The sequence below is a fragment of the Scomber scombrus genome, chromosome 19, assembly GCF_963691925.1.
Source record: "Scomber scombrus chromosome 19, fScoSco1.1, whole genome shotgun sequence".
Taxonomy (NCBI): domain Eukaryota; kingdom Metazoa; phylum Chordata; class Actinopteri; order Scombriformes; family Scombridae; genus Scomber; species Scomber scombrus.
In genome coordinates this window covers 11,448,545-11,464,878 of record NC_084988.1, presented here as the reverse complement: position 1 = coordinate 11,464,878, position 16,334 = coordinate 11,448,545, and the positions used below count along the sequence as shown (strand labels likewise).

At 38.0% G+C, this 16,334-nt stretch overlaps 3 protein-coding genes across 3 annotated transcripts; all 3 read left to right on the top strand.

Moving 5' to 3' along the window:
- Positions 1–1,964: 1,964 nt before the first annotated feature.
- Positions 1,965–5,643, top strand: LOC134000961 (B2 bradykinin receptor-like). The gene is made up of 2 exons (XM_062440491.1): positions 1,965–2,039; positions 4,087–5,643. The coding sequence occupies exons 1-2, from the start codon at positions 2,020–2,022 to the stop codon at positions 5,123–5,125; spliced, it is 1,059 nt and encodes a 352-aa protein (XP_062296475.1). The 5' UTR covers positions 1,965–2,019; the 3' UTR covers positions 5,126–5,643.
- Positions 5,644–8,491: 2,848 nt separating this feature from the next.
- LOC134001328 (B2 bradykinin receptor-like) lies at positions 8,492–9,520 on the top strand. The gene has a single exon (XM_062440894.1). It carries the CDS (start codon positions 8,492–8,494, stop codon positions 9,518–9,520), a length of 1,029 nt encoding a protein of 342 aa, XP_062296878.1.
- A 1,978-nt stretch (positions 9,521–11,498) lies between these two features.
- bdkrb1 (bradykinin receptor B1) lies at positions 11,499–12,593 on the top strand. The gene has a single exon (XM_062440716.1). The coding sequence runs from the start codon at positions 11,499–11,501 to the stop codon at positions 12,591–12,593; it is 1,095 nt and encodes a 364-aa protein (XP_062296700.1).
- Positions 12,594–16,334: the final 3,741 nt, after the last annotated feature.

Sequence of the window (16,334 nt, the reverse complement as noted above, 5' to 3'; positions counted from 1 at the left end):
TGCTTTGAAAGAGCTCAATCATAAGCACAGGAGAAAAGAAGTGTTTTTAACCTGGATTTAAAAATATTCACAGTTGGGGCTGATTTCAGTTCTGCCGGTAGTTTGTTCCAGTTGTGTGCAACATAACAGCTAAAAGCTGCTTCACCATGTTTAGTCTGAACTCTGGGCTCCACTATCTGACCTGAATCAGTAGATCTCAGAGCTCTACTGAGTTTATATTCTACTAACATGTCATTCATGTATTCTGGACCTAAACCATTCAGTGATTTGTAGACCAGTAGCATAACTTTAAAATCTATTCTATAGCTGACTGGGAGCCAGTGTAAAGACTTTAGAACTGGAGTAATGTGCTCTGATCTCTTTGTTCTGGGTAAAACTCGAGCTGCAGCATTCTGAATGAGCTGCAGTTGTTTAATGTTTTTTTGTGGGAGTCCAGTCAGAAGACTGTTACAGTAGTCGAGTCTACTGGAGATGAAAGCATGAATCAACTTCTCCTGGTCTGTTTGAGACATAAAACCCTTCACTCTGGATATGTTCTTAAGCTGATAGAAGGCTGTTTTGGTGATTGATTTAATATGTCTGCTGAAGGTCAGATCTGAGTCTATCAGCACGCCAAGGTTTCGGACTTGGTCGCTAGTTTTTAGAGAGAGTGACTCAAGATGTTTACTGACAGCAATCCTCTTCTCTTTATTGCCAAAAACAATTACCTCAGTTTTGTCCTGATTTAATTGAAGGACATTTTGGTTCATCCAATTTGTTACTTGCTCTAAACAGTGACACAATGACTGTATTGGACTGTAGTCATCCGGGGACAGTGCTAGGTATATCTGCGTGTCATCTGCATAACTGTGATAGTCTACATTAGAGTTCTGCAGAATTTGACCCAAAGGCAGCATATATAGACTGAACAGAAGGGGTCCAAGAACTGACCCCTGAGGAACTCCACATGTCATAGCCACTCGATCGGATAAAGCAGCACCTCCCACCTGTAACTACATCAGAAAGCAGTCTGTGGAATATTGTGATAACACCAGCTGACACTATCAGTAAGACCCCATAAATAAGGTAATCATTTTATCTTACAGTGCAGTGCTCATGAGGTAAACAGTAGAAATATGCACATCAAATTACAAAGTATTCTGCTAGGAATATACCTTTGCATGCATTTGATTGTCCAGCACAATGCCTTAAAGCCAAATTATGTTGTGCGTTTTACTTCAGCAGTGCTGTTTTCTTTGTTGGCACATTTTGGGGACTTTTGGTGAGTACAGTACTCTAGTACTGTGGATGTCAACATGAACGTCTGAGGCCACCCAGAGATAATTACTCCAGTAAAAATCGTATAATAAATGCAATGCAATATGGGTTAATGGGTTATATGGGTATTTGTCTCTAATGTACAGTAAGCAGTGCATAAACATCGCTTCCTCATAATATTAAGTGGCTTTAATCATAGTCGTAATGCTGAGGAAATAGCATTACTATGCTCTTCAGATGTGTTATAGAGGATTTACTCTGAATTATTGTGATTAATACTGCCAACTAAATTATTTCTTAAATGTGGCTATTTGTGTTATTGGTTCTTACTGAAATTCTCAATAATATATTCTCAAAGCACAATGGCTCCATACTGAAAACAAAACAAAGATTTAAGTAGCTGGAATGACAACACAAGGACCTTTGACACCCAACATAAATTGGAATGATTATGCGTGTCTCAGCACATCTACAAGCCCTGAGATCTTTATCTAATCATAAAACATTAAGGAAGTGCACAAATAGGCCTATTAACTAAGATCATAAACTCATATATATGCTGTGCAAGATCTTACTAAGGAAGAATGGGGACAAACAGGAGAGAGGGAAAAGCATGCAGACTCAAGTTTTTGGCTGACATCACTCTAATTGCTGTTTCCTTAAAGAGAGTGAATCAGAGGCAGACAGAGTAGAGCAGGAGAGTACATTGGAGCAGTGCAGACAGGCATCTGGACATTTCATATCTAGATTCACTCAGCAGGAATGACTCTTCAACCTACAAGGTATATGCTTCACTTGCTTTATATACTATAAAGTGTTTTGTATTATTAGTGATAAATTAGCTCATTTTGAACATTGAGAGGTAGCTTAGTGTTGTTATTTTATGTCAATACCAATGTGAAAGATTTACTGATTTTTACGATGAACGCTTATGAGGTTTAAATGTATTATACTGTACATCAAGATATTTTGTAAGTCAAGATGTCTCATACATGCCTAACAGTAAAGAATATACCAGAATCCAGGCAAATCACACTCAAGGAAAAGTAGTGAATGCCGACTGAGACATGTTTTGTAGCATCTCATCTATTTTTCTGAATAAGTTGTCAGTGGGCAGTAATCCTTTCCTTTTTTGGTATAAAAATGTTTGATTGTACAATGCTGGTACAAAAAGTAGCAGTAAAACATGGAATAAAGACATATAAGGTTTTCAAAGTAGCAAGAAAAATAATACAGCGGGTACAGTTCCCTATGTGTGTCCCTATGTGTCACCTATGCCCTTATATTAGTTATACTTAAGAATAAAGCCAGTAATTTATTTTTATTGTGATTCATATGGATGTACCTTAGAAAAAGGTAATTCAGTTTAATACTAAGTGTACATTTTATGTCCATTTCTCATAATCACATGGTTATGTAATTATGTTTAGACTGTCAGTGAGCAGTAGTCCTTTACTTTTTTTGGTATATAAATGTTTGGTTGTTTTATGCACTGTACATATGCTGATAGAATGAAGAGTTGAATAAAGATGACATTTTTCGTCACACCGACAAAAAGGAACTCTGGCCACTCATTTGATGTAGACCTTTGCTCTTAAACTGAATCTCTAGTGATTGATATTGATTCTTTATACAGTCAAAAACATTCTGTGCTGAGTACATAGTCATTTGGAAACACAGTTGACACAGTTGGCTCAGTTGCAGGAAAAAATCAAACATGCCCTGGTGAATTAGACAGAACAGATCCAAGCCTGTTGCTCATTACTAGGAAATTACCACATCCTCTACATGTGCTGTGCTACATGACGAAAGACACAGGCACAATGTATTAGATTACATTTACGGTTATAGTTGCTATGCTGCAATTACTAATTGCAATACTGGTTAGGTGTACTGTGTGTGATCTGTGAGCTGTTTATAGAGCCCCAATATTACAGCATAGCACTGCAGTGTAGTTGTTTAATCATGTTGGACTATGTTATCAGGCAAGGCAGGTGTATTAGTATAATACATTCCATACACAAGAGCGATTCAAAGTGCTTTACATAATGCATTATAAACACATAAAAAAGAAAAAACACCTAAAAACATTAAAATGCCATTAAAAAGAATAGAAACCTTTTAAAATGAAAATTAAAAAAGTAAGAACAGACATAAATACACGATAAGTTAAAGACTCAAAATACGGTTACAGTGCTTTCCATCTGTGTGCAGCATATTAGTTAAAAGCCATTTCGCCCTGTTTGGTTTTGACTCAAGGTTCTACAAGTTGACTAGTCACTACAGATCTTAAAGCCCAACTGAGTTTACAATCTTCAATTTGAATGCTCCTTAAAGCTTACTGCTTGAACGTAACAAGCTGTAGCATGTACTGTATGAGCAGGCAAGTGACTCTGACTGCTCCCTGTGACCCTGTGAACATTCCCTGTTGGGTGGAGGCACACCCGAACAGACCCAACAACAAATCACATACTAGAACCCAACAATCTGAGAGAAATACAAAAGAGACTAATTGATAAAATGTCAATAGTTGATGTATTTTGAGAATATTAACATTTTAGTTGGTGTGTTTTTTTCATGCAGTGACAATACGCAATGGTATTTAAAGGAATGGCTTGCTGATACTTAGATGAGGAGATTTATACCACTTTCATGTCTCTTAAATTTAAAGTTACAACCAGGAGTCAGTTAGCTTTGCTTAGCATAAAGCCTGGAAACAAGGCAAACAACTGGCTGAGCTTTAGAGGTGCTAATAGACAGACTTTATCAATGTAACTCTCAACCAGAAAGCAAATTTCACAATGTTTAATATTCGTTATCTCTCTACAGCATCCCAGACTTCAGCACCACGGCTATATATGGGCACCAAAACAACACCAATGACAGTCATTGTCCCAATGAAGATGACTGGGATTGGCTCTACAGCATGCAGCCAGTGTATATGCTGCTCATCACTGTACTAGGAGTCATATTTAATATGTTTGTCCTGATGGTTTTCTGCCTCCACAAGAAGCCCTGCACCGTGGCTGAGATCTACTTGAGCAACTTGGCTGCTGCTGACCTTCTCCTGGTGTCTTGTCTGCCCTTTTGGGCTGTCAGTGTATACAACGGTTTTAACTGGCCCTTCGGACAGTTCCTGTGCAAAGTCGTCAACGTGGGCATCAACATGAATGCCTACTGCAGCATATACTTCCTTGTTTTGGTTAGCATAGATCGTTATGTGGCACTGGTGCATACGATGTCCCATGGGAGAATGCGCAGGCCGAAATATGCCAAACTGGCCTGTCTGCTGGTGTGGGGCTTCGGCTTACTCCTCAGTGTCCCCGCACTCATTTTCAGGATAGTAAAACATATACCTGAGTATAAAGCTCATGCATGCATGCTGCAATACCCAAACCACACTGTAGAGCTGCTCTATGATGGGATGTTGATCGTTTTAAGCTTTATCATCCCCTTTTCAATTATTTCATTCTGCACTGTCAAGATTATTCAGGCTTTGAAGAACCAGACAGTAGAGAGGTTCAATGCTGTGAAAACAGAGCAGAAGGCCACCATTCTGGTGTTGGTTGTCCTCCTAGCCTTCCTGATATGCTGGGTGCCTTTCCATGTGGTCACCACACTGGATGTTATAATGAGAGCGGAGGTCCTGAGAGGGTGTCACCTCACTGCAGCCCTAGAAATCTGCAACCAGGTCTTCACTTACTTAGCCTTCCTCAACAGCGCTCTTAACCCGATCCTGTACGTCATTGTTGGGAAGAACTTCCGGAAAAAAGTCCAGGAACTCTTCAAGCAGTGGGTGATTAAGAGAAGAGCAACCACTGAGTCCACACGCTCAAACCTTTCTTCAACACTGAAGACTTTGGTATAAAATACTGCTGTCAAAAGCACTGTTCCCCTCAAGTAGGCTTTGCAAAAAGATGACCAAATTCAAGTTAAGATTTGCAGTGGACATAATTGTGTAGTAAAGGGACCAAATCATTCTTTTTCATTATCAATCAGTAATGAGACTAGGTTTCTAGGTTTAATAAATTCTATGAAACATAACTCTATGTATATGGACACAAAAGACTTGAATGAATGTTCCCTCCTGGAGAGGCTGTTCTGACAAAAGTGTTATTCATCTCAACCATGTTACATAATTATATATCACTTAGCATAAGTTAGAAAACCTAACCACATAGAAATGTTACTCACACTTTTTTGACAATTCCACAAACTGCAGCTGCGGTGCACTGTTACAAATTTTGCAAACATCAGAATCTTGAACGTACAGATAGTTTGATGTAAATCTGCCTGGTTTGCTGTAAAATAATGTATATAAATATAATATTCATATTTTGTCTTTGATTGCTTATAACTCATACTGTAAATAGTGCTGGTGTTTGTTTTCTCCGAACATAACCATCAAATAAAACATACATATATTTTATGAATGTCTCAATGAATCTTTATGATGCACTTAAATGTTAAGTTGAGCACAAAAACTAGAGCTTAAGAGAGATCTGACAACTGCTTGCTAAGTGTTTTCTGGTGTTTCTGACTCATTGTCTGCAGAGTTAAAAACAGATATTCTGTAAAAGAGTTTCCAGTGGTGACACACAAACATGCTCCTTTTTGTTGGCTGTACGGACATCAGTTGTATGGTTATACATTTTATCCCACACCACAATTTAATGGTCCAGTGTTGACTCACTGTGGGCTGTGGGCGAGGGTACACCCCTAGTTGTCCCCAAAATTAAGGCGTGTCATGCCAAACAGGAAATCTTTGTTAGGAGTCAGACTTTACCACCATTGCCAGGGCTGAAAATTGTTGTGGAACAGAATGAAGACATTCGGCAGCAAAGTTACCTCAAAGGGTAAAATATATACCACAGTTTGAGCTCCTTCCATGTATTTTTGTCTGCCTTTCCTTATTATGCTGCTATGCTTTTCACTGTCTTCTTTTAAATCTGGAAAATGTTTTCTTCTTGTGTTCAAATGTGTTAATTGGGTCTGCATTTTAATATATTCATTGCCATCAGTGTTGGGAAGGTTATTTTAAAAATGTAATAGGTTACTGATTACTAGTTAAAATAAAAAATGTAACTTTTATTTAAATTACTTCACCAAAGTAATGTAACTTATTACATTTGATTGCTTTTTCATTACTTTTCTAACAAATGTTATAAACTGGGCAATAAAGCTGAAATGTCTTTAAGACATACATTTAAACCAGGCAGTAAACTTCACTGTTAACCTTGTTTCGTACACTGAAAGGGGTTCTTGTCCAGCAACATTCCAACCCGCCTCAATGTGGTGGCTGGTCGCAGGCATGACAGATTGGCTTAATGTGAATTCCAAAAACCCCCCAAAAAACCAACCAAAAAAAAAAATTCTGGCAGATGCACATTGATTTGATTGGCAGAAGAGAGGCAGTGCATATTCAAACAAGGGAGCCAATCAAAAAACAACGCAAACAGAAAAATGAATGGAGCCTGTCTAGACTTAGAGACAGCTCTTTGTAAGTCACCCTACCCTTGATGGTGTGGAACTCAAATTGCTTTGTTGACCTGCATTATCCAGAAATATGCCAAAAGGCATTCCTGCGTGGCATAAAGATGCAAACAACAGAATAAATGTGATCTTCTACAATGTAATCCACAAGATGTTTTATAATCATATCAGAGAAGCGAATGCAGATATCACTGGAAATGGTGATATCCCAAATGATGTGTCTTTTGCAATGTAGGACAGTTGAGGCTGATATCTAAGACACTCACTGGGAGACTAAAATGTCTAAATCACTTTAATTCAGACTATAAAAACTTATCTAATTAGTACACTCAAGGTTTAAGTTGATGCCCACCTTTGATAATTTCAGTAATTACATTGTTTTTGCTCTTACAGAAAGCATGGTAATATATCATATTATGAATTAATATTAGACTGCTTGTACTGTCAGATGTCCGCTGTATACCTCAACAGTCATCAAGTCTCTGTTTGTCCACAGGTTTATTACCTTTAGAAAGGGTGAAAACTGAGAGAACAAAGAAAATAATAACAAATACATGGAGTTTCCTTTTACATTAGTTTAAATTACAAATGAGGTGAATGTAGCCACTGTATATTCATATTACACACAGGCGAAATGAGGTGAGCTAACATAAGTTCAGCTAATCAATAGATCTCAACATTAGCAAAAACTGCATAGTACATTGATTCACAACATGTACAAAATGACACAGTATCCCATAAATAGTGTTACACAATAGCAGGTAAGTAAGTAAAATCACATTTCATACCAACAATGCTATCAAAAGGCACAGGATGTAAGCAGATACATGTGGATTGCCAACAGGTACTGAAGCACATGAGCTATAAGCTTCCTGTTTCAACTTTCTGTCCCATGTCAAGTCACATGTTACAAGCCAATGTAAATTACAAATGACCACTACAAGGAGACAAAACAAAATAGAAACAGTTCACGATAGTACAAATATAATTTGCAACCTGCATAAAAATAAGTTAAAATTAAGTATTACAAGACTATGTACTTAAATGCATATTTCAGTAATTTTACATATATGACGTGGAAAATGAAAAATTGACAAATAAAAATATGAAATATGTTTCACCATATTATATCATATTTTCAGGCATGATCATATCATAAAGACAATCTGATAACCATTGGCAACATAGTCTCAGTTATGAAAAATGTATCATTAAATTACTCAAAATCCTTTGTCAATGACCTTTGACTGGACTTCACAGCAATTACTTCCTGTTGAAAGATTTCCTTATCCCAATCTATTGCATCACATACGTGGAGTCATGTGATTTAAATTACATGATGCTCCAGTACTCATTAGCATTTGTTAGAAGAAGAGCTAGATACATTTGAGCTTAGGTGTCGCACATTTGGCAGTGTCCTACATCACACTAATTCACCCTTTATCTGTTGCTATGACTCTCCTCTTTGACAACGGCATGTGCATGTGTGTACTTTGATCTGATAAACCTGATAAACAACCATTATCTCACTCCATTAAATCTGTCCTTCCACACTCAGACTCAAATCATGACATAAAGGCAGCAACAAATGCATTTAACCTGTGTTGACACAGTTAAAAGGTTTCACTGGTATATGTTTTGCCATTTAGTTTTAAGCATAGCTGTATCCTTCTGTCTCTAAAATTGCTGCTTCTGTGCGGCTGCAATCACATTGATCACCGGTTCAGCAAGTGAGTGACTTATGGCGAATGCCACAAGAGCTGAGCTAGTTTGTAACCACACCGATGCATGGGACTGGGTTTACACCATGCAGCCTGCTTACATGTCCATCATTTGCCTTCTTGGGGTGATCGGCAACTCCTTTGTGCTTTGCGTGTTCTGTCTCCAGAAGCGGCGCAGCTCCGTGGCCGACATTTACCTGAGCAACCTGGCAGTAGCTGATCTCCTCATGGTTTCCTGCCTGCCATTCTGGGTGGCGACCATTATCAACAAGTTCCACTGGACATTTGGGGAGTCCATGTGCCAGCTCGTCAACATTGTCATTGGGATGAATTATTATTGTAGTGTGCTGTTTCTTACACTTGTGAGCATGGACAGATACCTGGCCCTCACCAGACCCCTGTCCCAAGGGAGGGAGAGAAGAGCATTCTGGGCACGTGGGATTTGCTCCAGTATCTGGATTGCTGGGGTCTTGCTCAGCCTCCCTGCTATCCTCTTCTGCTCTGTGCAGTTTTTCCCTCATCTGGGCATTGACGCATGCTACCTTGAATATCCCCATGATGGCTGGAGACTGCGCTACAACATGACTGTCAGCATAGTTGGCTTCCTCATCCCTGTTCCTATTGTATCGTTCTGTAGCTACCACATCACCAAAGTCATCCAAAGCAGCCAGAAGATGAGAAAAGGTAGCAGAGGGAGTGCGGAAAGGAAAGCAGCATACCTTGTACTTGTTGTTCTGGCTGTGTTCATCCTCTGCTGGCTGCCTTACCAAATTCTGATCTTCTTGGATACATTGGATCATTATGAAATCATCTCTGGGTGTACATGGGCTTATGTGTTGGACATTGGCAACCAGATCGCTACTTACCTTGGCTATAGTAACAGTTCATTGAATCCTTTCCTGTATGTGATTGTGGGGAAACACTTTAAGCAGAAGGCAAGGGAAGTGTTGAGACAGGTGCTGTGCAGGGGGAAATGGCAGTGGGTAAAGTCTGGCAATTCCAATGTCAATCTCAACTCAACTAAACAAACTGAGAGTACTAAAATCTAAATTGGTGTACACATATAGAGGAACATCTGACCAAAACCAGTGGTTAAGAATTTAGTTTAACTCACATGCAGTGGTTCATTCACATTTTGCCACATGGCTTTTTCAAGTAATCTGTTGTGAGGCAAAACTTTTTAACTATTCTTTTAGGTTTTTGTTCTGATATTTCAAGGAATTAGTCAGTTTTAGTGTGTGTAAAGTCCAGTAATCTATGTGAAATTATACAATTTCACAATTTTGTTTGTGATAAATGATCTCCAGAGCTAACCATGTCTGTTGAACTTTATTCTGAATTGTATTATTGTGGATATTATAGTAGTTTCCTTTCAGAAGTGATCCAGGTCTGTTGTTCTTGCAAAACAAAGGCCAGGCTGTTTTTAACAGAAGCTTAACTTGGTGGTGTTTCTCACAGAGGATATCAGAAGCTGAACGTTCTGTTTTTGTATTAAATATCTGGAAGTAAGTTGAGTTGTTTTTTAAGATGTTGTGCTTTCTTTTCTTGAACAACTTCACGTGTTGAAACTATCAGGCTTTTTAAACATAATCTGAATGTTGCTATAAGCTAATTAGACAATGTATGATGGCTATTGTCTTCAATAAAATATCATCTATGACAAAGAAGAAGTTGTTTTTTGATAGGAAAGCATGGAAGTCAGTTTTCCCAGTGACTTATCTTCCAAAATATTGTATTGACTGCATAATTAAAATGTGCTGTTATCATTTCGACCATAAAAGAAAGGTTACAACCTTAGCCATGGTCATTTTTTTATAACAAATCCCATTGTATTACTGGCAGATGAAAATACTGTTTTTATAACACATATGTTATATCAATCAGCTGATGTATTTGTGTTTGTTTTAAGACATCTCATTGTTGTTGTTTCATCATCTGGAATTAGGATGAGATTAAGAAAGACTTTAGAACACATGACTACAAAATCAGTACTATTTAGTCAAACATTTGGAACATTATCTGTTGATAAACAGTGTAATGTAAACTGAAAAGAAAGAATGATCACTGAGATCTCAATATCCAAGCGTAGGTAGAGCTTTAGCAGACTCTATAAACACAGGCAATAATGTTGTAAACATGTTAAAATTAACCCCTTAGATGGATACTTGCAACATTTATATGAACTGCACATAATACCGTGAGTTTGGATTGAGGAATATTGTTATAATTACATGAAAGTACTACAATTCACTTTTTGGTACAGTTTCAATTTTCAAGTAATACAATTATACTTTATATTATATTAATCATAATAAGCTAATACTTGCTTTCTTAATCTTTTCTCAGTAGTCTGTAATAGTGCTGATGAAGTCAATACATTTGGTGCAATGTCACCTGCAGTTCTGACTTGTCTCTAATGTGCACACAGCGAATTTGGACTATTTCATAAACACAGTGATAAATTGAATGTCATGGCTGTGCATGGGAGGAATGCAATTCTATATACAAAAACGCTCGAAGAATTTCTCCTCTCTGACTCGCTGTGTACTCTCACATGGAGTTCAATGTACTCAACTGAGCCCGTTTCAGACACGCAGCATTCAGCGTTGACCATTTTCATCATAAGGTAAGAACTTTTCATGTAACTTCCTATTTATTTTGTGTACTAGTGTCTATTCTGATAGCTAATAAAAATCAGGTACTAATGTGGAGAGTTGTTCAGCCATATAATTACTAATTACTACAATATTTACTAATTACTAAAAACTATACAGAGGGTCTTACTGATCATACACTAGCATAATGAATGATTCTGTTCAACTAAAGGGAAATGAAAACTTATTGATGTGTTAAAATCCTCAGAAGTAACACTGTGTAACTATTTTTTAAATTACTTTGTTCAGTTGTTATCTCTAATGCATTAGTTGTCAAAGAAACATACCACCATGCATTTTGAATAAAATAAAAACATTTTATGGATGTGTTGATTTTATTAATGATATGTGTTACTGTTATGTTATGTAGCCCATGGAGACAATGAAGATTGTATCTGTAACGGCACTGTGGTTTGACAACAGCAGTGCAACCCTATCCGGTCCATCAGAGCCTCCAGTCTCTGCAGAATGGGATATCATCCACACCGTCATTCCCCCGTACATCTTCATCTTATCCCTGTTAGGCCTTCTCTTTAATGGCTTTGTCCTGGGAGTGTTCATCGTTCATAAGGATCAACTGACTGTACCAGAGATCTACCTAAGCAACCTGGCACTGGCGGACTTTATTCTCCTGTGCAGCCTCCCTTTCTGGGCGATGTACATCCTCAACGAATTTAACTGGCCATATGGAGATTTCTTATGCAAACTGGTCAACTCCCTCATCATCATCAATTTTTACACCAGTATATTCACCTTGGTCATGATTAGTGTTGACCGCTATCTGGCACTGGTGAAGACCATGAAGGCCAGGTGGCTGAGACGGACACTGTATGCCAAGGTGATCTGCTTCATCCTGTGGATGTTAGGGCTCTTACTGAGCACACCAACTATTGTTCACAGAAGGGTTAAATTCATGGATGAGTACAATATAATGTCCTGTATACTGGATTACAGTCATGACAGCTCTTGGAAGTTGGCCCATCAGATTCTGATGAATGTGGTGGGCTTTGTACTCCCTGTTCTGGTTATTGTTTTCAGCAGTGGGAACATAATCAAGGCTTTAGCACAGAGAAAGGAGACTGTAGGTTTTCATGATGCTAATGACACCAAAGCCACAGTACTGGTGTATGCTGTCACATTGCTATTCTTATTGTGTTGGGGTCCCTACCATGTCTTCACTTTCCTCGACACACTCTGTGATATCCATGTGTTGGATGAGATATTGTGGTTTCACACTCTAGACATAGGAGGCCAGTTTTCAGTGTATCTGGCCTTTCTCAATAGTGTCCTCAACCCTTTGCTGTATGTCATCTCTGGGCAATATTTCAGAAAGAAGGTTAGTGCCATCTACAGGCGGACTAAATATCATCGAAGAGGGTCAGATATGACCACATATCAGCGCTCAGTTGTGTCCACTTACATCAACAGACCAGAGCAAATTAAGACAGTGGTAATTTTTAATGCATAGAATCACGTGTTTCTCATGATATCCAGTCCTCATTTTTGACTGCTTCCGTTGCAGCTTATGGATGAAATGACACAATATACAGGATATGACTCTCTAATTGATATTTTATGAGGCTTAACATAATAATAATGCACTTCTACTGTTAAACCGCACTACCAGATGATGTTTAACACTGTGCTTTGCAGAAAATAATGGACACAAACAGAGATGGCGGGTGTAATTTGTAGGAGAAACGGAAGCGTTTACAGTCTCTATAATGACACTGACTTGTGGTGTTTTAATGTTACATATAACAAAAAAACCCTGCCATAACTTAAATCATATTTTTGTCTTCTAATGTCTTCCCTTTACATATTTGTTCTTACTTTCGATGCACTCTGCAGGCTAACATGAGAAATGGCCAACCAGGTACTTTGTGTATATTTGTTTCAATACTCTCCTTTGTATACATATTGGCATGTAAACATTTATTCAGTAGTGACATGCAGTTATGTTTCTCTGTACAGATTCAACATTCAATTATTTTGTATACTGTATAAATAAACTCAGGAGCACCTCGGTGGTCGAGTGGTTAGAGTGCATGCCACGTAATCGCAGCGTCCTTTGTTTGAATCCTGCCAGGGACCTATGCTGCAGGGGAGAAAAAATCTGACAGACAATAACGGCAGTCCGGGGCCAAGGAAGGTGGTCCGGGGCAAAGGAAGGTGTTGAAGATGTGCGCCAGTGATTTTAATACCCTACCAATCTGATAGAGCTGTAAACAGTGCCTTTATTCAGACTTTCTGCATCTCTAACTGAATATAACCGCATGCCTCTTGTGAATAAACATAGTGAAACACAGATTAACTGTGCAATGTTGAGGGCTCTTCACTGCACAGTGCTGAACTTTGGGACCCAGCTGTCTGCGCAGAAAGCTCCCCTCAGTATTAGTGCTTCTTCATCTAACATACAAACATGGCAACGTTGTTGTGAAGAAAGAAACACGTGAATGGGACTTTATGTATTACGCTCACTGTTTTCACTGAATCCACCTCTGCTTCATCAGCTGTTTCTAATCATCTCAAAAACTGCAGTAATATTCATCAAATCTCCGACCTCAGTATGAACCACAGTCTTCATAAAAACAATATGACAGTAAGCCTAACTAATAATGACCGATATGTGTGATTATAAAAATTAGAATTAGAATTTTTAAAATTATAATGTATCTGTCGTATTTTTATGTAGGAGCAGGAACAGCCCTCTGGTCATGGACGGATATCTTGACATTTTCCTGTAGAATTTGCTGGTACAACTCAGAACTCAAGCTGTCCTGGGCAAGACACAGCAAAGCACGCCGGAAACATGATACTATCGCCCCCCAGATGGGATGAGGTTTGTTGGAATGCAGTGTGTGCTCATTGCCAAACAAACACTTCTCATTCAAGCTCATTCTCACTTCAAAAAGTTAGATTTTGGTCTCATCCGTCCATAGAACATTTTTCCACATGGTCTTGGGCACACTGTGGACGGCAGTGATCTTCTTTTTGGAAAAAAAAGTGGCTTTCTCTTTGCAACTGTGTTACACATACCATACACATCATTGACATTCATTGTTCTCCTGATAGTGGATTCATGAACATTCACTGTAGCCACTGCAAAAAGGGCCTTTAGTTTGAACAGGAAGTAGTTTTTCATGCGGCCTGAAAGCAGACATCAGGCAGACATCAAGCAGACGAATGTCTCATCTACCGCCATCCTGTTGTTTGAGCTAGTGGAAGCATCATCTGTGAGTTTCTATGTTATGTATCGTTATGTTTGGATTATATTTGATAATATTTGTGATGAAGATGCTTTAGTTAACCTTTTAAGATATCTGTTGAAAATTGTGAGATTTAATATGTGGTTTCCTGGTTTATAATGGTAATAATATTGGCTAAAATAAGAGTGCAGGTTGTAAATCTGTCAACTTTAAAGTGCAAGTGCATTATTATAATTTCATACACATTTACAGTAAAAAAAAAAAAAAAAAATCATATATTTTAGTTAATTTAAAATTCATATGATAAGCTACGTAGCAGTAAGCTATAGTTACTTTGTCATAATACCAGCTCCAACATTATTGCATTGTTTATGTATGTTGTTGTGTTTGTTGTTGTTTTTTAGTTACACTCGTGCATGCATGCACTTGGTTTCATGCATGCACCTACAACTAAGATGATTCCTGACTCTGGTGCTTTTTTGGACGGTGTTTGGCTTGCTGTTAAATATTGTTGCCACACAATGAGAACAGTATATTTGTTGTCCATCCACTCCTGGGGAGAGTAACACTGGTGTTGGATGTCTTCCATTTCTACACATTACCATTTCTATCTGCCTGATAGTTTGTGGAGTCCAAACTCTTTTGAAAATGGTCTTGTAACCATTTCCAGGCTGCTGAGTGTCGTCAGAAATCTTTGTTCAATCCATGACACACTTCCACAAACCTGTGTTGTGAAGCTCAGACTTTGACAGTGATGAACCAGATTTCTCTTATAAAAAAATAAATCTTATAAATAAATCAGGGCATCCCAGACTTGCACTTGATTGTCATCCCATTGATTGGAACACCTACCTTGAATTTCTCCTTCAAATGAATTGATAATCCTAGGGATTCACATACTTTTGCCTCACACAAATATGTAACATTGGATAATTTTACTCTATAAATAAACAAGTGTAAGATTTTGGACTCATTGGTTTAACCGATGTCTCTTAATCTAGTTTTAGGACTTGGATGGAAATCTGATCACATTTTAGGTCATATTTATGCAGAAATGGAGCAAATTCTAAAGGGTTCACAAACTTTCAAACAGCACTGTAAGTATGTGTGTGTGTATGTGGGGCAGATAAAGAGAGGGCAGATGAAGAGGGTGACAGCATGCCATGGGTGGGTGTTTCTGGTTCCTGCACAGTATGGATTTTCTGTATATTTTTCTACAAAAAAGTAAGAAAGACATAAAGTTGAAATTCTTTAGATTTCTGTATTAACAACCAGTATCTAAATCAACTTGAAATTAGTCTAGCTTGCCTACAAAACACTCTAAGAAGAAGAACTTACTTCTCTTCTGCATAAAATGGACCTCAACATGTGTTTCACTTGTATCTGTGATTACACCAGGTCATAGGTCACTGTTGTTTGTTACTGTCTGACTCTAGGTCCCCCATTTCTCATGTTCCTTCTCTGAATATTTCTATCTCCTCTCTGGGTTAACATCGTGTTGAGCTTGATGCCCTGTAAGTATTAGGATTTAAAGTGTAAAACGGATCTTAAATATCAACAACTAAAGTTGCTCCAACTATAAAACTTAAAAATCAAGTGATTAGTATTATATCAACTGATGTTATTCTTTAGGGTAACAGGATGGAGTAACAGGACTGCAAGTAACAGGACTGAGTTTTTAGCATAGAATTAGCAAATACATGAAATATAGCCACATGGTGTCCATGTCCATGCTATACATACATATAGCACACAGCAACATATAAGAAAGATTTTAAGTAGCAGGACAGATCATTGAGTTATAGTTACAATATCATCAAATAAACATAAAACAAAATGAGAGAACTTACTTTTGGTCCTCCCATGTCCATGAAAATGTGACTTGTGGAATGTTCCAAATTGTTCATGTTAAGGTAACAGGACTGAGTCCCAATGGTACATCTGTTGAACTTTTGTTTTACTTGTTGTTGTCTTCTTTTACTATGATGCACACATATCTG

Excerpts from the sequence above, each read along its gene's own strand:
- LOC134000961 (XM_062440491.1), top strand. The coding sequence starts at position 2,020 with ATGACTCTTCAACCTACAAG. Across the intron at positions 2,040-4,086 it reads ATGACTCTTCAACCTACAAG|CATCCCAGACTTCAGCACCA; the intron begins GTATATGCTTCA and ends ATCTCTCTACAG.
- LOC134001328 (XM_062440894.1), top strand. The coding sequence starts at position 8,492 with ATGGCGAATGCCACAAGAGCTGAGCTAGTTTGTAACCACACCGATGCA.
- bdkrb1 (XM_062440716.1), top strand. The coding sequence starts at position 11,499 with ATGGAGACAATGAAGATTGTATCTGTAACGGCACTGTGGTTTGACAAC.